This window comes from Zootoca vivipara, chromosome 3 (genome assembly GCF_965207765.1).
Source record: "Zootoca vivipara chromosome 3, rZooViv2.hap1.1, whole genome shotgun sequence".
In the NCBI taxonomy this organism is placed as follows: domain Eukaryota; kingdom Metazoa; phylum Chordata; class Lepidosauria; order Squamata; family Lacertidae; genus Zootoca; species Zootoca vivipara.
In genome coordinates, this window is record NC_142586.1 from 93,561,861 (window position 1) to 93,583,731 (window position 21,871).

General features: G+C 41.1%; 1 protein-coding gene across 2 annotated transcripts in view; it reads right to left on the reverse strand.

Moving 5' to 3' along the window:
• Positions 1-21,871, reverse strand: part of KCNK2 (potassium two pore domain channel subfamily K member 2) — a 93,934-nt gene that overhangs the window by 63,211 nt on the left and 8,852 nt on the right. For both annotated transcript variants that reach the window (XM_088666686.1, XM_035111326.3), the window contains exon 3: positions 9,759-9,870. In XM_088666686.1, coding sequence (XP_088522812.1) covers positions 9,759-9,870 — 112 coding nt within the window. The remainder of the gene's footprint in view (positions 1-9,758; positions 9,871-21,871) is intronic.

A 21,871-nucleotide genomic window follows, 5' to 3' on the forward strand; every position in this document is an offset into this window, starting at 1 on the left:
GACTTGATGTACCAAAGAATCAAATGAATTTGTTTCTGTATGTGACTACTGCAGCAAGAGTACAATATGCCCCCACATGGTGGGAGGATGAAGTTCCTACGAAAGAAGAGTGGAAGTTGAAATTGATGAAATACAGTGGTGCCTCGCTAGACGAATTTAATTCGTTCCACGGGTCTTTTCTTATAACAAAAAAATTCGTCTAGCGAATCCCATAAGAATGCATTGAATTTTTTTTGAATTTTTTTTGCCCATAGGAACGCATTAATTGAATTTCAATGCATTCCTATGGGAAACCACGATTCGCTAGACGAAAACGAATTCGTCTAGCAAGGCAACCTCCGCTAGAAAAAACCTTTCGTTAAGCGAAAAGTTCGTTAAGCAGGGCATTCGTTAAGCGAGGCACCACTGTATGCTGAATTAGCAAGTTTAACTAGTAAAATTAGAGAACAGGACAAGACAGCCTTTAAGGAGGATTGGAAAAGGTGCGCAGCCTAGGAGTCATTTTGGACTCACAGCTGTCCATGGAGGCACAGGTTAATTCTGTGTCCAGGGCGGCTGTCTACCAGCTCCATCTGGTATGCAGGCTGAGACCTTACCTGCCCACGGACTGTCTCGCCAGAGTGGTGCATGCTCTGGTTATCTCCCGCTTGGATTACTGCAATGCGCTCTACGTGGGGCTACCTTTGAAGGTGACGCGGAAACTGCAATTAATCCAGAATGCGGCAGCTAGACTAGTGACTGGGAGTGGCTGCTGAGACCACATAACACCGGTCATGAGAGATCTACACTGGCTCCCAGTACGTTTCCGAGCACAATTCAAAGTGTTGGTACAGACCTTTAAAGCCCTAAACGGCCTCGGTCCTGTATACCTGAAGGAGCGTCTCCACCCCCACCATTCAGCCTGAACAGTGAGATCCAGCACTGAGGGCCTTCTGGTGGTTCCCTCATTGCGAGAAGTGAGGTTACAGGGAACCAGACAGAGGGCCTTCTCGGTAGTGGCACCCGTCCTGTGGAACGCCCTCCCAGCAGATGTCAAGGCAATAAGTAATTATTTTACTTTTAGAAGACAACTGAAGGCGGCCCTGTTTAGGGAAGTTTTTAATGTTTAATGCTGTACTGTTTTAATATTTGGTTGGAAGCCGCCCAGAGTGGCTGGGGAAACTCAGCCAGATGGGCGGGGTATAAATAATAAATTGGTGCTGCTCTGGTTTGCCAGAAGCGGCTTTGTCATGCTGGCCACATGACCTGGAAGCTATACGCCGGCTCCCTCGGCCAATAATGCGAGATGAGCGCTGCAACCCTAGAGTCGGTCACGACTGGACCTAATGGTCAGGGGTCCCTTTACCTTTACTATTATTATTATTATTATTATTATTGTAGATTATTTTAAAAATTATCATAAACATGTTAAGATGCTCGTAGGTTTGGAATAAACTCAGCAGTAAAAGATATTCTGAGAATAAGGTGGAGAAAGAAAGTATAGATTAATTATAAAATGTGGCAGCAATAGATAGAGGAAACCATGGAAGGGTGGAAGGGAAATTGATTATCTGGGAATTACATATCAGAAAATATTTGACTAATTGTATTTCATTTTTGGAATATATATATATGTATATGTATGTACAGGATTGCTAAATCCCTTATTACAGTGCAGTCCTGGCATTGTTGCAAAAGGATAGTGAAACTATGAACATATGATTATGGGAAACCAGTCTTCCAGATGTTGTTGGTCTCCAACTCCTATCTCCCCTAGCCAGTATGACCAGTGGTCAGGGATGATTGGGAGGGGATTGAGGGAAGTCACACAATGATGTTAATGGAAGTTATGATATTGTAAGAAATATTTTTGTGTTGTTTGTTGGTTTGTTTTGCTTGTTTGTATTTTCTTTTTATATAAAATGAATAAAAACTATTGTGTGTTTTTTTAAAAAAAGTGGTCAGGGATGATTGGAGTTGTGGTCCAGAAACATCTGGAGAGCCACAGGCTCCCCACCTCTGCTTTAAGGTGTGAACTGGAGCAGAGTGAGGTAGCCAAATTTGCTTTATGTTATACATTTTATATGGGAAGCAGAAGCTTTAATTGGATTTTCTGCCTCGAGCACCTAGATTTCTTGTGCCAATGTGTGAATTGATCCTTGCTCTTTTCAGTGTTGGACTATAACACACCAATATGATCTGGGACTTCAAATGAAAAGAAAAAAAGAATGCGTATGAGAAATCATTTCAGGGGAAATCAGCATTGCGGAATTGCGATACGTCCAGTGATACTTGAAGTATGCCGTGTTGGATTATAAGGGTCTTGTTAAAGTTTGGTCAAGAACCCAAGTGTCCAAGAGGAAAGAAAGAATGCAAGAGTGAGTCAGGGTTCAAGTGCTGTTACTGACTGTAAGACCTTTTCTGGAAAATGTGTTGCATCTCAGAATTCAAAAATAGACCAATCCTAGGTGAATAACCACTTGTCGGTATACTCAAACAAAACCACAAGCCTGCTTGACAGAACCAGCCATGGCACCACTAAGAACAATGCATATTTAGCTTTGAATTCTTTAGGGCTTCACTTAGATGCCTGCTCAAGAAAATCCTTCAGCTGCTGCTTCATAGACCTAAAGGGAACCTTTATGTTCAGAAGCATATTGCCTCTGAACACCAGATACTAGCGGTGGTTAAGTCAATCATGTCTGCTTGTGAATGTCCTTGAAGAACTGGCCGTCCTAAAAACAGAATGTTGAGCTTGTGAGTTCCACAGAACTCAGTGCTAACAAGACAAATTCAGATTACAGTACAGCGACTTTCTACCACCTTACTCTGGTATACTGTGACCCTGTGGCAATGCTTTAGTTATCCGTGCACTAGCGACACCAGCCTAGGCTACCATAATGCACTCCAGTTTTAATGATGGCTTGGAAACTTCAATCCGTGCAAAATGCAGCCAACAGGGTACTGCTAGGTGATTGGCAGTAAGAACATATGACATGATAACTATGTTGTATCAGTTACAGTGGTTGCCAGTGCATTTCCGCGCTCAATTTATGGTGCTGGTGTTAACCTTACAGCCCTAAATGGTTTTGGATGATGACCATCATCCATATCAGCATTCCTGCATGAAGAAATCAACTTCTGAGAACTTGTGTACCCACCTGTAAAAGCATTTATGCTTACAGGCACAAAGGAGAAGGCTTCCCCCCACATTTGTGGAAATCTGGGATTTGACAGGCTCTTCACATCTGCTGGAGATGGAAGTGTTAGGAGGCTGCTTCTGGTATGGAATACCTTCCTTGGACCTATACTTAGTGGAACCTTCTATTCCCCCCCCCGCCCCACCTCCAATGTTGGACACCGAAAATTCTGTTGCTATTTGTATTGTTTTGACTGGTGTATTTTATGTATTGTAGTATTGTTGTTGTTGTTTAGTCGTTTATTCGTGTCCGACTCTTCGTGACCCCATGGACCATAGCACGTCAGGCACTCCTGTCTTCCACTGCCTCTCGCAGTTTGGTCAAACTCATGTTCGTAGCTTCGAGAACACTGTCCAACCATCTCATCCTCTGTCATCTCCTTCTCCTTGTGCCCTCAATCTTTCCCAACATCAGGGTCTTTTCCAGGGAGTCTTCTCTTCTCAAGAGGTGGCCAAAGTATTGGAGCCTCAGCTTCACGATCTGTCCTTCCATTGTAGTATTACTGTATATTTAAAGGTAAAGGGGCACCTGACCATCAGGTCCAGTCATGTCCGACTCTGGGGTTGCGGCGCTCATCTCGCTCTATAGGCTGAGGGAGCCGGCGTTTGTCCGCAGACAGCTTCCAGGTCATGTGGCCAGCATGACAAAGCTGCTTCTGGCGAACCAGAGCAGCACATGGAAACGCCATTTACCTTCCCGCTGGAGCGGTCCCTATTTATCTACTTGCACTTTGAGGTGCTTTCGAACTGCTAGGTGGGCAGGAGCTGGGACCGAACAACGGGAGCTCACCCCATTGCAGGGATTCGAACCACCGACCTTCTGATCAGCAAGCCCTAGACTCTGTGGTTTAACCCACAGTGCCACCTGGGTCCCATTACTAACCAGGCCTGACCCTGCTTAGCTTCCGAGATCAGACGAGATCGGGCGTGTTCAGGGTAGTATGGCCGTAGACAGGGTAGTATGGCCGTAGACTGTATATTTATTTTGTATTAATATTGTTCACTGCTTTGGGGACCTTAGGCTGAGAACTAGTATATAAATAAACCACACCATACAACATGATCTCACTACTATGCCAAGATTTGGCTTATTGCATCATGCAAAATACCTCATGGTTATTGTGTGTCCCAATTTTTTTTTACAAAGTGTTATAAACATGCTCAATTTATATATCATTGTAAGCTATCTTAAAGAAAGTTCCCCCCTAAAAGTTATTGCTTTAACTATACTTAATAAATAAATACAAATAACTATGTTTCAAATGGCATGGTCATTAAAAAAAGACCTCCAAAATTTCAATTTCAGAATTAAAATGCTTCAGAGTTTTTTTTTGTTTTGCTTTGATATAAGCTGTCAAAAGCCCATATTTAGAACCAAAATTTAAGCACTACAAAATTCCAACTCTTCATGATATACTGTAATGAGCTTCTAGGGATATTATCAACTGACACTTGCCAGAAAATGTAGATAATTATCCCAACACAGGCTTATTGTTTTGCTACTTCTGCATGCCATACAACCTCAGGGAAACCCTCTTCCCATATATTCTTCAAATGGACATCTTTAATTTGACCCTTGCTAGCCCTTTACATTCCAATATGTTACTGGGCGTGGGGGTGCCTTTTTCTGGAATCTGTAAATACAGCTTAGATTGTGTCATTGAGGAAGATTTTTTTTGGGGGGGGGGTTAGAAGAATGTGATCTTTGGCTGCATGAAACAATGAATGCAAGGTCGAAAAAATCAATACTCAAGGAGAAAAGATGATGTTGGAAGGGGAGAGTAGTTGAGAATCATAAAAAGAGAAACAGCATAAATAAACTAAGATGACTGAAGAAAAGAGTGTGTAATCTTTGGGGTTTCATTCTTAACTATATTATTTCATCTTTGTCAGTGGCAAGCCCTATTTAACACGTTGGAGACATTATATTGCCTCAACTTGGAAAAGTGCACACACACACACACCTAGTGCTTTTTTCTAGGGGGATGCAGGGGTACACATACCCTTAAACATTTTGTGAATCTACGTTTGACCTCATCGAGGGGCAGTATTTCAATATGAGTAGGAAAATGAGAGTACCCCTAAACATTTTTTTTTAAAGCACTGTGTATAACAGAAGATTGTAGCCTGTTGAGTGGGTAAGCAAACGCAGCTGCTTTACTTGTTGGTAAACCATTGTTTCTCTTGAGAAATACATACTAGCTTTCAAAACACTTCAGAACTGAAGATACTATTTTGTCTGTACTGCCACTCTGTTGTATTCCCCCCCCCAAACCTACTCTAGCCAAGAAAAGACTTCATTCCAGACTTGGTCAGTTTCTGCAAGAAGAGTGGCAGTGGGAGAGAGAGAAAAGGAAAGAAAGTTACCCGCCCCACCCCGCCTCTGCTCCCCCTCCATAACCACCAAAACCCCACAAGTCTTGTTTGGATGGAACGGATACTTGCTTATCTCACATGTGCAGTGGTCAAGACAAGGATGGAGAGAATCCCCATAAGCTTGATTAGGAATTATTTGGTATTTATTTAAATCTTTCTATCCCACCTTTGTGCCTCATTCCAGGCAATTACAAATCATAATGATCTGCACAACTGTTTTCAAAATACAGTACTCAAAAAAACAAAAAAACAAAACAAAACCTTGAACCAGGAAAACATGTAACATAGCACACAGTGACTCCAATTGAGGGTCTATATGTCTAGCACAACACAACATGATTAAGGCTGCAATCCTGAGCACACTTTCCTGGAAGTTAGCTGAACACAAACTTTCTTTCTTGGGAGTAAGCACCACTGAACACAACAGGGCTTTCATCTGAGTATATAAGTGCATGGGATTCTGTTGTTAGATCTTCACTGGATGTGAAGTCAAGCTTACTTTATTGTTGTGAGGTTTAAACACCCCCAGCAAAAGAAAAGTCCACCACCTCCAACCAAGGCAGTCTATTCCATGCTCAAATAGCTCTTTTAATTTCATTGTACACAGGTTGTACATTGACAATAAAGGTATCATTATCATTATCATTATTTGGACGCTTCTAACATTTCTAAGTCCTGAGCATGGATGATGTGTATTTTAACTGATTTTATCTATATCGTCCCTTGTGTAACCTTGTTATGCACTACAATGTTAAGCAGCATATAAATTGTTAAAGCAAACAAAATACATTGCCAAAGTGACTGGGGCTGAATCGTAAACAAGGTCAGTTTTCTAGTTGGTGTCCTTCCAGTTCGATAATGTGATAATTGGGTCTTAGAACTCATGATCTGAAAACTATTTCCTTGGATTCTTTTATCAGGCAGAATTTTCACTTGTATAAAATGGTCAAGTAGAATATTTGCCTAACACTTCACAACACTACAGTTCATTCAGACTTCCCCTTAACACTTTGCTTAATAAAGTGGTACTCAACATATGCAAAACCAGAAGCTGTAACGTAAGCTTCTTCCTCTCTCTCATTAACAGACCCATTCTGGCTTCCAGAGAACATAGTGTTGCAATATTTTGTGCAATTTTAAAGGTAGCTTTTGTTCCTTGCACCAATGAATAGGATGCAACAAAGGAACTTGCATCAGCATAATTTAGAACATTTGCTAAGTGTACATAAGCTAGTTTATGTGAACATAGCTAGTGCACTTAGTATTCTCCATCCATTAATGAAAAGAGAAATTGCATGCAAAATTATCCAAGAGGTGAGAAATAGCAGCAGATGGCATGATGGGGCACCACTGCTGACTTGACCTATGATCCGGTGCATCACAGCTCCTTACCAAGAGAAAGAAGGGAGAGCAGTGAAAGTGCACCTGTAGGAGAATCAGATTGAGGCTGTACAAATGCAGTGGTGGAGCCATTCTCACTGCTGCCTCATCCCTCACTCTTCATCTCCAGGTAAGCATCGGTGACACAACATACGCCACAGCAGTCCACTCCTGGTGAGAAAATGTTAGTGACATTCTCATGGGTGGGGGCAATGTTTCATTTGTTTACTTTATCTCCAAGTGGACAAGGGGTCTTTGTGAGTGGATTTTCTTTCATTCTACAAATCTCTCTGCTGGTCTGCACTCTGCAACCTTCCTGTGTGATTGCCTTTCCTTAAAGAAACCCCATGATATCTTCAACTGCAAGCATGGGAAGAAGGGAGGCTATCAGCTGTGTGTCTGATGCCTGTTCACCATTATTTTTTTAAGCGAGGTCTTTTTTACGTTGCTGTTTCTTAAAAGCCTGTGCAATTTTTTTTAAGGTCAAAGGAACAGATTGTTTTAAAAACAAAACCAGTGAGTACACCAATCCCATGCTTAAAGTTGAGGGACGAAGAGAAAGATGTTATGAGGCAACTTCTCCCATTGTTTTTTTTCCCCAGATCAGGAAACTTAGGCAGCCAGCGCTGTAGAAATGTTTAATTGAAAGAAAAATCCACATACATCACCATGACCACCTCACAACAACGAAGAAACCTTAACTCTACCTCCATCAAACTTTTGATGCTAATACATATCAGCTCAAACTTCTGAGCTAATACATATAATTGTTCCAACATTTGAAAATAAGAGGAATGTTATGATCTACTTGAACATGCTTGAACATCCCATTGGCATCATTCCCATTCTCATGGCTACCACAATTCTTGATTCTACTGGCATCTCAAGTCCTGATTGCCACATTTTTGTTTACATGCAACAGTCACTGTTACAACTGTTAGGGTTTGTACGCATGCAGACCTAGAAGCTTCAGGGCCTCCAACAGCGTGGTCAATTGCAAGCAGGGCAGGCCATACATCAAACCACTGATACCCATCTCAAATTTGCAGCTCTGCACATGTTCCATATGAATGCAGTAAAACCCAGCCAGCAGGAAGAGGGTTAATAGTACAATTCCCCATTGTTCAGCTGAATCAATAAACTACATAACAAGATAGAAAATGTTCTGACCTCAGAAGAAATGCTTGTGCCCACAGGGGACATAGACTAGAGAGAGAAACATTATTTACAATAAAATTTCATTTGAACTCATAGACCAGGTCTCTAATCACAAATGTGGATCTACAAGGATTTACTTTAGTCTGTTAAGTGCTAGCTCAAACCTGCCATCAACCATGGCATACCTTCCAGAATGCCAATAATTGCTTGCTATCTTTTTAGTTTCGGGACTTGAAGTAGCTTTGCACGACCTTATATTGTAAAGACCAGAAGAAAGCTGGAGATCGTCACGCCTAGTACAGGATTTAAGAATTTATTGCAGAGCGTCGGGAGGAGCTACCATTAAACACACATTATCCTATTCAATACTGAAGGCTGTTTGTTCCATATTCAAAGCAACCGATGTGCACCAGGCCATTAGTGACTGTAGGGCATTCAGAAGACAGTTTAAACAAGCCAGGTTGTTATAGAGGCAATAGTATATGCCCAGACTGAGGCAGCTGCCTCAGGTGGCAGAATCCAAGGGGCACCCACACCACCACCAGAGAAGCAAACAGAAGTGGCCGTGGCAGCTTCCGGTTTCTAGCAAAATCTTGTGAGAGTCCTGCAGGTCAATGTCACGGGGCTCTTGCAAGATCTTGCCAGAACCTGGAAGCTGCAGCCGCGTGATCCTGTTAAGTGAGGCTTTGGCAGGGGCAACCAGAAGGGTGGGAAGCACATAACATGCAGCACATGCACAGGGCAGCACTTTCATATTTCGCCCCTGGTGGCAAAACGGACCGGGCCGCCCCTGCATCTACCAAGGGTTGCATTAAACAGCTGCCAATCGGTTACTCTGGAGACGCTAATGTTCAATGATATTTCTAGTGATCTTTTTTTCAGTTCCTTTTCTTTATGCCATTCATAATATTGCAAACTCCTGCCTCCTTCACCGGGAGGGGGGGAAGTCTACACTCCTCCTCTGTGTGTCCATTTTGCTGTCGAATATGGAGCTGCCTCATCCCTCATCCCTCCTTCTCTGTGACTGGGGCAAAATGCATATTGAAACACATGAACCTGCCATCATTGTGTCTAGTTTGGCATGGTGCTATTGTCCATTGAGCACCTGAAGTGAAGGATGCATGCACAACATTAACAAGGTTATGAAGAATATTTGTCATGAGCTGTTGCACACTACTACAAGCCTAATACAACCCACTATGGTTAAATCTGAGTTTGCCTGCTATAGCTTTATAATAAAAAATGGATTTCCCAAACAGGCTGATTACTTAGAATGTTGAAAACATTCAACATATATATTAATTCTAGACAACATTTGTCTAGAATTATGTCACTTCTAGAGACCCAGATCAACAGCTTAAAGCACAAGCTTGTTTTAAAACATGAATAATCAAATAATTGGTGTAAACAGTGCACTAATGGACTGCCACCTTCACCCTTCATATAAACCTACTTTCTATTAAAGTTTTTATGTCATTTATTGAATCTTATAAAATGTAAGTGTGCATGTCTAATGAAAACTGTTTTTGCCAACATACCTTAACTTAAAATATAAAAGCACTATTAAAATAGACAAACAAAATCTGCCAAATGAAAACATATACTTTAAACTAAATTTGCTTTAGGTAATACACTCTTCAAAATAGAATAATAAGTTTCATCCTACCTATGGTGGTAATAACAGTGCCAGCAAAGAAGAAGGAACTTCCCAAATCCCAATGACTGTTAGACGTGTTTCCTTTAGGATTGACTCCTGCATTTATTGCTGCCACTACTTGCTGCAAGTTTAAAGAGATATTTGTCAATATTTATGAAACATAAACAAGAATGTTAGAATACAGTGTTTTGTATGGTATGTGAAGATAAAGTAACTTATCAAATGTCAGCTGATGAAAGAAAGAGACAGAAATTTTGGGTGGCATTATTCAACTGGCTTCACTTTTAGCAGCATCTAACCGAAGCTTGAAATATAATTAAATTCAAAATATTACTCATCTTTGCAACTCTTGGTTACTCTTCATGTCTTACATTGCTACAAAATAAAGAGTTTGTTGCGTCACTAGAGGTTCAATGCAGAGGCTAACTGCTGGTGTTAGAGGGCAGAGAAAGCCTCTAATTTCAAGTTTCCTGAAAATTCTCTTGATCCTAACTGAGAACTATCACATGGGCATTTAATGGCCATTATACAATGCAACATATACTTAGAGCCTGGGAGATCTAACAGCATAGCATTTCGTTTCCTCTTCTCTTGCTGTACCAGTCACATTTTGCATTCCTGGGACTCCAAACTGCCTGAAGCTTCCATCTCTGATCGAACACCGAAGGCCATGGCTGGCTTTGATTCTTGTGGCTAATGAAAGGCACTTTGAACAGAAGCATGATACTCTCTAGGAATGTCAACAGGTGCCAGGTAAACCTCCCCCTCCTATTGAGTGGTTGCTTCGAGGAAGATGGTGAAAACAAAAGCATATGCCTGGGTCAGAGGAGGCAAGTGGGCGAACTTCTGATATTTCCAGGTTCTTACGGAGAGGAAGGTATGGAATGGAGGGTATCATAGGAGAGAAGATGGCAGGCACTTAACATTGGTTGTTCCTGCTCAGACACCTAGCCACCCACACACATAGAGACTTGAGTAGCCATGGTGTTTAGATACCACCCTGCCAAGTGAGCCCACAAGAAAGCAACTCTCATTCATTGTTTCATCCTGGATGAGGTAGCTGGCCTGGTGTGGATTACCGAGACCTAGGTGAGCATGCTAGGGGTTTGGGGACCTTCCTGATTTTGCCTGCCTGGGTACTCAGTAAAGCAACAGTACAGACCAGAGGGGAGGCTTGGCAATAAAGTCCATCATTCTCACCAAGAAACCAATCTATCTGGGAGCTGGATGTAAGTGTTTGTACTTAGTGTTGGATTGCAAAGACAAGTCTTAGTCTACCACCCACCTCACTGCACAACCTCTTCCCAGACTGAGCAGGCAGAAGTGGTTCTGGTGATATGTAGGAGAACCCCGTAAGAATAGCCTTGGGAGACTTCAATATCCTCTTTATCAATAAGAGGAAACTGCATAGTGCAGAATGAGGCTGCCAAGTTGGTGAGTGGGACAGCCTGGTGGGACCACGTATAACTATTCCTGAAAGCATTCCATTGGCTGCCAGTAAGCTAACAGGTCCAAGGCAAGGTGTTAGTCTAACTGGCTTAGACTATTCAGGTAGAATCCAAAACAATCCTGTTCACCAAGTCATTTGATAGGAAAATATACTGTTTCTTGTTATTTAACTGTTAGCATATTCAATTGCTTTTAAATGCTCTCTCTCTCTGTGTGTGTGTGTGTGTGTGTGTGTGCGTGCGTGTGTGTGTGTGTGTCACACACACACAAACCCATCTATCTATCTATTTTATTGTTTGCCAACTAAGGCTTCTTTGGGAGGAATGATGGGATTGAAAATAAATAAATAAATAAGCAAGCAAGCAAGCAAAATGCATATCTGGGATTTTGACCCTAGGAACATATTTAGGGCTAACCTTTTGGAAGACCTGGTCGAGTTATGCTTCTGTGAATAAAAACTCTGAAACCACAGGTTTCAATGTTGAAACAGCCAATAAAATCAATGAGGTCCTACACACTAAATTGTATGTATGCACTTGCCTGCTTGATTACTCATGATTAAAACTCTTGAGAGCTGTCTAACTTGCATTGAAGTAAACTGCTTTATGGATAAGCATGTCCTGTACATTTTTGGAGAAAATAGTGGAATATTAATGTCAACATTGAATACTTAAGATTTCGGATAAAATAAAAATACATGCTCAAAACAATTTGTTTGGAATAAAGATGATGTTCAGTGCAGCTGAAAAGTATGATAAATAAAGAACTTTACTTTTCATTGCTTCATTGAGAACTGATTTTAAAAGCTGTATCTCAAAAGAGTGCTAACTTAAGCCTTTATTTTAAAATTAGGTAAAATCCTGCAGGCCTAAAAGTTCCCAAACCTTTATTTTATTGAATCTGTAGTTGCACACTTGATAAATGCTATTTTAGACACCAATTCCAAATTTTGCATTAAGTTCCACTGATCTGGTTTTAACGGAACTCATTTCAAAACAAGGGTGCTTAGAATTATACACTTGCACCCCCAATCATAGAAACACTGGGAGCATATCCACATCAGGCCCATTACACAGATGTAAGAACCACTTGTTTTCAGTAAAGCTCAGGTCCAATTTAAATGTAATGGAAAGCGAGCAAGAAGTACCGCCCCATATAACATTGCATGTGCCTTGCTTCTACAAACATGTCGCCTTGCCTCTGTCTCCACTGTAAAAACACCAGGGGTTAGCAGCCCAGCCAGATACTTTAATGGTGTGCTACCACTGCACATGTTCTCGAAGGCACCAACATGAGTCTGACCAAACTGCGGGAGGCAGTGGAAGACAGGAGTGCCTGGCGTGCTCTGGTCCATGGGGTCACGAAGAGTCGGACACGACTAAACGACTAAACAACAACAACAACCGCTGCACATGTAAAAGCTGAGGGCCCAGCTTAAAATATAATTTTAGGCATGGGTGAGTAATTCTTGCCTACCCAGCACCATGTTTAAAAAGAAGCCTTTCTATGTCTACATACTTAGCATCACATCTCTATGCACCAGGTTCAGTTGTAGCACCACAAATATAATTTATATAATTTACAAATATAATTTATTCACTTGCATACAAACTCCAATATTATTTCTGGTACACATTTGCACCTACCTCGGATTGGGACACTAGTATGCCCTTTCCTATGAGTAGTTGTGCTTCCAGACTATCTCATGGGGCAGACAAAAGGCATATACTCCATGATTCTATTCTATTCTATTCTATTCTATTCTCTCTCTCTCTCTCTCTCTCTGTGTGTGTGTGTGTGTGTGTGTGTGTATTCTCTGTGCATGCACACAACTTTTTAACCCAAAGGCCCCCAAAGTGATAAATAGTATATCAATACAACAAAACATAAAAACATACAATCAAATTACAATCAAATACAATAAATCAGTCCTCAAAATAACAATATCAAACAGATACTAGAAATGAATACCTATAGGGGGGGGGCAAAAAAGGTTTTGCTAGCCAAATAAAGGATGCTATCCCCAACCCAATATCCCATACACTTAGGGTCCAGAAACCTGAGCAGATTATAAACACTTGAAAAGCTTGCCCCAGCTACTTATCCCATTTCAATTATTATCCATTCTCTTTTAGGCCATGTAGTCCAACCCCCTGCTTGATGCAGGAAATCCAACACTCAAGCATCCCCAACAGAGCAAGAGCAGCTGGTGTGGTGGGGGCAATGCTGGGGAGCTGCCCTCCCAACACCAAACCATAGTTTGCCTGGACAGACACTGGGCTGTGCAGCAGTGAGGTCAGCGCTGTATGAGTGCACCAATAGACGTGTGGAATGGCTCCATCACTGTGCCTGCACAGCCCTGGCCTCACTGCTACTCAGTCCCAGCTCCAACGAAATAAGCTACAGCAATCAGTGTGTGGAGGGTGTTTCTGTGGCACTGCCCCGCCACACCTGGCATTCCTGGTCAAGAGGTTTCCACTGAATGTTAGACTAAAGGGGCTCAGTGGTAGATTATTTGCTCTGCATGCAGAAGCCACAAGTTCAATGCCCATCGTCTCCAGGTAGGACTGGGAAAGGCCTCCTGTCTGGAAGCCTAGAGAGCTACAGGCAACACTGAGCCAGATGCACTAATGATCCAACTAAGTAAAAGGAAGGTTTATATGCTCCTAAATCTAAATTCCTCTAAGTCTGTTAGATCTAGTCCAGAGAACAAGTGTATGGAGCTATTGGTGTATCACGGTTGTATAATAATGAACAGTACGGGTAGCAATTCCAAAAACCAATTTGTACAACCATTCAATTCATTCATAATTCTAGCAGGCGGAGATACCTATTTGTAGTTATGAAAGCATTTTATACCACCTTTATGCCACCGAAGTGATTGACAACAGCAAAATCCCAATGTGCTTAAATAGATACGTCATAACTAGGCTTGCCATTCGTCAGGAAAATTCCTGACATGTCCTGGTTTTCAGGTGTGAAAATATGGCAACCCTAGTCATAACCACAATACATACTCAAGCATTTGGTGATTTTATTTAGCTAAACTGGATCTACGTAGATCTTTCTCCCAACTGAACCATATGGGTATGTTGGGAGCAACAGCCAAAGAAGGGATCCAAGAGCTCAAGAAGTTCTTAGGATTCTGACCACGTGTTCCATAGCATGGCTATATAATAATACTAGCATGAGCCAGGGGGACAAAGTCACAGAGAACTCCTCCAGACATGCCCAAGGCTTACACAGGCACAGTGGAGCCCATTGTTTTACTTTCAACATGATAATTTGTTCAAAAGCTACCTCATGACATGAAGCTTAGATTTCTGGTCAATCCAGTCCATTCACCACCTTTGAATAAGTCACAAGTTTGACACTTTCTAACAAAAACATTTTCATTCATGCACTACATCAGCATCGAAAATTCTGCCCATGCATGTAAAAAGTTAACTAGGGAATGGCCAAGCACAGTGGCACTAGTGCAGCCCTCTTAATACTGACATTGCTGGTACTTATCTGGACCACAAAGGACAGGGTGGTAGGCCCGGGATTGTGTGGACATACCGATCGGAGCACCAGATTGGCTGTGCTGGCTTGCCCACTCAACCCTCACTTTGTCACTGTCCTGCCCTGCAGCCACACCATCAATCTAATACCCTAGGTGTTGGTACCTGTGCTTCATTGCACTGAGTGCTTTTGCTCTTAACATCAGGAATGACCCAGAAGAGAGTCCCTTCTGCATTACACTCTACCCTTTCCCTTTCTACAACATCCATGAGTGTATAGTTAACAGAGGACCCATTCCTTTTGGAGGTTTGTAAGAAGTAGAAAAGCATCTGTGCAGGGTATTGATTTAAAGTAGCTACCACACAACTGCTTCTTTGGTTGAAGCTGGATTGAGATAAGAACTAAAGTACTGTATAGTGTGACTAGGTATATTCTTATATTTTTATTTTTTCAAACTTATGCATTGCTATCATCACTGAGGATACTGTTAATAGTGTCCCAATATTAACTGCCCGAGGCAATGGAGAAAACAAGATATTCCACATAATCTGTTTGTTCACAAGGCTGTTACCAGAGTAGGGCTTTCAAAAACTCAAGTGGAATTTTGTCATGCGATGGGAAAAGTGGAGGATGTATGGAGATATGATACATGCGTATTCTTGACAATACTTAATGCAGGGGTGGGGGACCTGTGGCTCACCACAGGGAAGGAATTCAGGAGGGAGCCAGATAGTCCCAGCCAACCTAGTTATTTTACAGGGCAAGCCCTGACTACCTAATAGCTTTGTTATCTAGGAGTCTCAGTAAATTTTACTTGTGTTATGTTTCCACTACTCAGGTCAGCTTGCCTCAACCTGGTTTTATACAGGTAGCCTACAGTCCACCCTTAAAGATGTTTCTTACAGATATATTTCATGTCTATGTGGAAAATCAAGACTAATCATAAATCCCTCCACCTAGAAACTGCAACATTCTCAGTAGGATTACACAACAAACCATAAAACCAATAGCACTTTGCAGGGCACATTATTGCATTATCAGGCATTCCAATGCAAACCACATGTTTTTAAACAACTCACTGGCTTTCCCATAAGAAAGTGGTCACCCCACTTGCGACTTTGGCTATACTATGCATAATCGTGTGTGTGTGTGTGTGTGTGTGTGTAGCCACAGGAACCTATAAAATTTGATAACCCATTAAATCATTTAACTTCAGATGTATTTGACACTGTGATGGATCACCATGTTAAAATAAGTCTCCCTGGGGAAATACTACATTAAAATGAAGACAGACATAAAAGGTCAGTTCCTCAAGCTGTGCATATTTCTGTTTGATTTTACAAGTGATGATTTAGCCTAAGGTTACGTGCAACACATTCCAGTTTCTAACCATTTATATCAGTGAAATCCCATTACTTAGAAACCAAATCCAGCATGGCTGGATTACACCATCTGTAATAGCAGTAGAACTAATAGCACAAGGCCACTGAAGAAGAAAACTTCCATGAACAACTCATTCACTGCAGGAATGCATATGACCTAGACTTCCGATAACTGAACCTGTCAGAAAACTAGTTCACCTATGCACACATTTAGAGAGAGAGAGAGAAAATGTTGGCATATACTGAAAAGAGGCCCAGAGTTTTGAGTCATCTGAATAAGCCCATAAACAGCTCACACCTGTGGGTGTTGGTGGTGCAACCATGCAGATTGCCTGTGCTTTTAAAAAGAGTCCTAATTTGATCTTGTAAGTACAGTGGAACCTCGGTTTATGAACACCTCGGTTTATGAATTTTCGGTTTATGAACGCCGCGGACCCATCTGGAACGGATTAATTCACTTTCCATTACTTTTAATGGGAAAGTTCGCTTCAGTTTATGAACAGACTTCCGGAACCAATTACACCCATGTTTCAGTTTATGAACGCTTCAGTTTAAGTACTCCGCGGACCGTCTGGAACGGATTAATCCACTTTCCATTACTTTCAATGGGAAAGTTCGCTTCAGTTTATGAACGCTTCAGTTTATGAACAGACTTCCGGAACCAATTGTGTTCATAAACCGAGGTACCACTGTACTGTAAAAGTGTCACAGATTATTTTAGTTAGAAATCAGGCAGTATTTGGAATACTGTATAACATATTATCCTTTGTGTACACCAAAAAGCATGACAGTAAATAAGGTGTCCTTCATTGTTGATTAAATCCAGGCATCCCCAAACTGTGGCCCTCCAGATGTTTTGGACTACAATTCCCATCTTCCCCGACCTGTTAGCTAGGGATCATGGGAGTTGTAGGCCAAAACATCTGGAGGGCTGCAGTTTGGGGGTGCCTGATTAAATCTCTGGTTTGGGATATTTATAGAGGCAGGAGTTGAGAGACAAAAGCATGTTAATGGAGAAGAATCCCAGAATCATATAACTGTAGAGTTGAAAGTGGCCCTGAGGGTCATCTAGTCCAGTGTTTCTCAACCAGTGTGCCTCCAGATGTTTTGGGACTACAACTCCCATCATTCCTGACCACTGGTCTTGCTAGCTAGGGATGATGGGAGTTGTAGTCCCAAAACATCTGGAGGCAGACTGGTTGAGAAACACTGATCTAGTCCAACCACCTGCAATGCAGGAATCTCAACTAGATCATACATGACAGGTAGCCATCCAACCTCTGCTTAAAAACCTCCAAGGAAGGAGAATCCACAACCTCTCATGGGAGTCTGTTCCACTGTCAAACAGCTCGTCCTGTAGGAAAGTTCTTCCTGGTGTTTAGTAGGAATCTCCTTTCTTGTATTTTGATTCCATTGGTTCAAGTCCTACCCTCCAGAGCATGAGAAAACAAGCTTGCTCAATCCTCCATGTGACAGCCCTTAAGTGTTTGAAGAGGGGTATCATATCTCATTTCAGTCTCACTTTTCCCAATTAAAATTCATTTTGTTAGTTTTGGCCCAGTTCTCTAATCTGCCAAGGTTATCTCAAATCCCAATTGTCTTCAGTGGCCTTGGCTACCCCTCCCAGTTTGGTGTCATTTGCAAATTTGATTACCGTAGCACCTCTTCAATAATTTCATCCAAGTCCTTTATGTTGAACAACAACAGGCCCAGGACACAAACCTGTGTCACCTTCCTTGGCACTTTTTTCCAGGATGACAATGAACCATTAATGAGTACTTGTTCAGTTCAGTTATCTCATCCAGGTCTTCTTTTCTCACCTTTTTGAAAATTGGGACAACATTTGCCTGTCTCCAGTCTGCAAGGATCTCACTTATTCTCTAGTAATTCCCAAAGAATTACATCCACAAGCTCCTTTAGTATCCCTGGGTGCAGCTCATCAGGCCCTGGAGATCTGAATTCATTTGAAGTAGCTAGATGTTCCCTACCCTCTTTTCCTATGTTGGGCTGCAACTTCCTCCTTGTATTGTTTTTTCTGTTAACAATAGGCTGTGCTTTCAATTTGGGTGAAGATAAGAAGCAAATAGATGTTAAGCAGTTCTGCCTTCTCTCTGCCAGCCCACAGCATTCCTCCATCTTCTCCAAGCAAGGGGCCTACTACTTGCTTATTTTTCCTCTTGCTTCAAACATTTTTTTTATTTTTTAAAACAAAATAAAACAAGGAATTTGCTTCAGAAGGATGTATTTGAGAAGCAAGGTGAAAGTGGAGCTAGGCATTCAGTCATATGGTGCAATGCAAAGAGATTCCCCTAGTGAAGGTCTACTGCATATAGGAGAAGTGCAAAAGGAAATGAGAAAGAACGGCAATCCCATCTCTCTACCAGCAGCTCCATATAGCCAAATGAAATCCCAATTAACATTTTTTTGGTAGAACACTGAATGTGGGTGCCACTCTGATTGCCAATGTCACCCACGTAATGCTTGCACCATAGAGATGATGGTGAAAGTATACAATTGGGCTGAAATGTGGGACAATTGTGACTTGTAAGAATGGTCTCATTTATATATATTTATTCTATTTATTTACAAGACTGCTTACATATCCTTCATCATAAGGTCCCTGGGCAGGTTACAACAATAGGCAGCAATAGCTTACAAAAAGAGGTAAAACTATTAAAATCATAGCAGAAGTAAAACCTTTCCAAATGGTACAAAATAGTATGAATTCATAAAATGGGGTGGGTCCCACAAAACAAAATAACTATCAAAGGCAAGGGTCATAGCTGCCAAGTTATCCCTTTTTTAAAGGGATTTTCCCTTATGCTGAATAGGCTTCCTCGCGAGAAAAGTGAAAACTTGGCAGCTATGGCAAGGGTAAAGATGTGCGTCCTCAACGTATGTTGTATAATGAATACACTAGAAATCTGTGGAGAGGGATCGCCACAATTTAGGGACTAACACAGAGAATGCCTTCTCCTAGACCACCACCACCACCCCTCTGAGGGTGGCAGAGTTACCAAGAAAGTCCCCCCCCCCCTGCAGATCAAGAAGGTCAGTAAGCCTGGAGACAGTCCTTCAGATATTTGATGCCAGAGACATTTAGGACTTTAAACACTAACATGAGCACTCTGAATTGGTCCAAGAAATGAATTGGCAATCAGTGGAGCTGATTTCAAACAGGGTTATATGAGTTCTAATTGAGCCCCAGCCAGTAATCTGGCTGCTGCATTTAAAAACAGCTTGCCTTTTCACATCATCTCTAAGGGCAGTCCAATGTAGAGCGCAATGTAAACAATCCAATCTGGAGGTAACCACAGCATGGAGCACAGTGGCCAAGCCATCTCTTTCAAGAAGGACCACAACTGGAGAACCAGACAGAGCTGGAAGCAGGCACTCCAGGCCACCAAGGCTACCTGAAGCTTCAGTAGCAGTGATGGATCCAGGAGGAACCCAGATGTTGTGCTGGCTCACTGCTATGGAAATGTGGTCTCTTTGCAACAAAGTTACTACTTTTGAATTCCCTATAACTTAACAACTGCCTATTTGTAGCAAAATCTCTATATAGGATGATTCCTATAACCCAAAATTGTGGATTTATTTTCAACAATGTTGACATTTTCTTTCTCTGTAGGTATGCACAGTGAACTAGTTATCTAAAAAGGCCCTCTTTCTCAACCAGTTGTGTTCTATCCCACCCTATTCTAATTATTTTTAATGTTTGTGTTTTAGCATTGTGTGAGCATTATTATGAACGTAAAAGTAGCATTCAAGGTTACCCTTATGGCACTAAACATTACTTTTATTGTGGTACACAAAACTAAAAGCTATAGGTCTGTGCTAATGGTGTGAATCATGGAAATAAGAAATGAGAAAATCATATCAGATCATATTACATCACTAAGTTCATCTTCCTGATAGTGGCAGGAAGATGTGAATGACTGCACTACCAAAGGGTCTTCAACTATTCATTTTGACAAAGTAAGGTGAATGTGTTTCACTGACAAATCAATCATTCATGTTATGTGCTACTTCTACAATTCATCTAGTTATTCATATTAAATTATATGAAAAGTACAGAAAAATAAGAAGGGTTTTCTTAGAAAAAAGCTCAACTGTTAAGAAATTTATGAAATGTCTCTGATAATTTCTTAGGATCATTTCACAGCAACTAATTTGCTAAATCACTGTGTAGGAAAAAAATGGGTTTATTGAGTGGGAACATGTTTCCCCAGTTCTTTGACTATTTTTTTAAACCCAAACCAGCATTTAAGACTACTGAATACTGCCTGAAACATTCACCTACTTTCATTTTTAAAAAGGAAAGTGAAAATATTTTTTTTTATAATTATTGTCATCTGCATCTCTGCCCAGAAGTAATCCCCACTGAGTTACTTCCAAGCAAGTGTATAAAATTTTAACCTTATGTAAGTCTCAGAAACAGTCTGAAAAAGAAAATACCTCCTTAAATAAACACCATGGATATCATAATTCAACTTTTCCTGTACAGTCGTACCTCAGCTCCCGAACACCTTGGGAATCAAACATTTCAGCTCCTGTCCTGAACGATCAAAAAGCGGAAGTGAGTGTTCTGGTTTTTTTAATCTTCTTTCGGAAGCCGAACATCCAACGGTGCTTCTGTGGTTTCTGATTGGCTGCAGGAGCTTCCTGCAGCCAATCAGAAGCCACGCTTTGGAAGTTGAACATTTCGGAAGATGTGGAATGGCTTCTGTTCGACTTCCAAGGTACGACTGTATTGAACAATCATTCAACTCTAATATCTCAAACCTTCAAAGTGTCCCTATATTCCAGCAATGTCCCTGATTTAGAGAAGCCATCCCGGTTTCTGATTTGATCCCAGAATGTTCCACATCTCTTTAGGATGTCCCTATTTTCATTGGAGAAATGGATGGTATGGAGTTATCTGACCCCTGAGCCATCTGAAGGCAATCCTGTATAGGGAAGTTGTTTAATGTTTTATTTTGTTTTTATTTATGTTGCCCAGAGTGGCTGGGGCAACTCAGTAAGATGTGTAGGGTATAAATAGTAAAATTATCATTATGGGATGTCCCAATTTCATTGGAGAAATGTTGAAGGTTGTGTTATCTTACCTTCTGAAAAGACTGTGATGGTCTTGCTCTAGATCTGACTTTCTCACATCTTCAACATAACACATATTATACTTAATTCTAATCAACAGTGTCTGGGATTTCAACATACCCTACTCTGAAGTAAATAATATGTGTAGTGCAATTTATAGCTTACTGGCTTTAGACTTGATTATAATGGTTCCAAAATATAATATACACTGAAAGGAAGACTGTGGTCACTCAAAGTTAATTAATAACTCCAAAATTATTCAGCAGGTTCTTGAAACCTGATGTCAGTTTTCAAATAATGCACCACTGGTGCATCATTAGAAAAGTTACTGCAGAGGAAGCTGACTTCTCAAAAGTTAACAAAATTTCCTGATTAACCAATATTCTGACACAAATGAATGCTTTTCATTGATTCAGTCCATACTTGAATGGTTTTCAAGTTCCAAGTATGCCACCTAGCTAATGTATGAACTATACCATTGACTATTGGGTTTCTCCAGTTGGAAGTGTGTGTTCATCTCATGGAGTCAGTTTACTAGGTGTTTTATCTCTCTGTGTTATGATGATGATCTGATCAAATGTAGACCCTAGACCAGAATAATCATTTCAGCCTAAGGTACTGGAGTTGAATGATTATCCCAAAGAAAAAATGTTGAATAGTAAGAATCCATGGTGTCCATTTAGAAAGTTG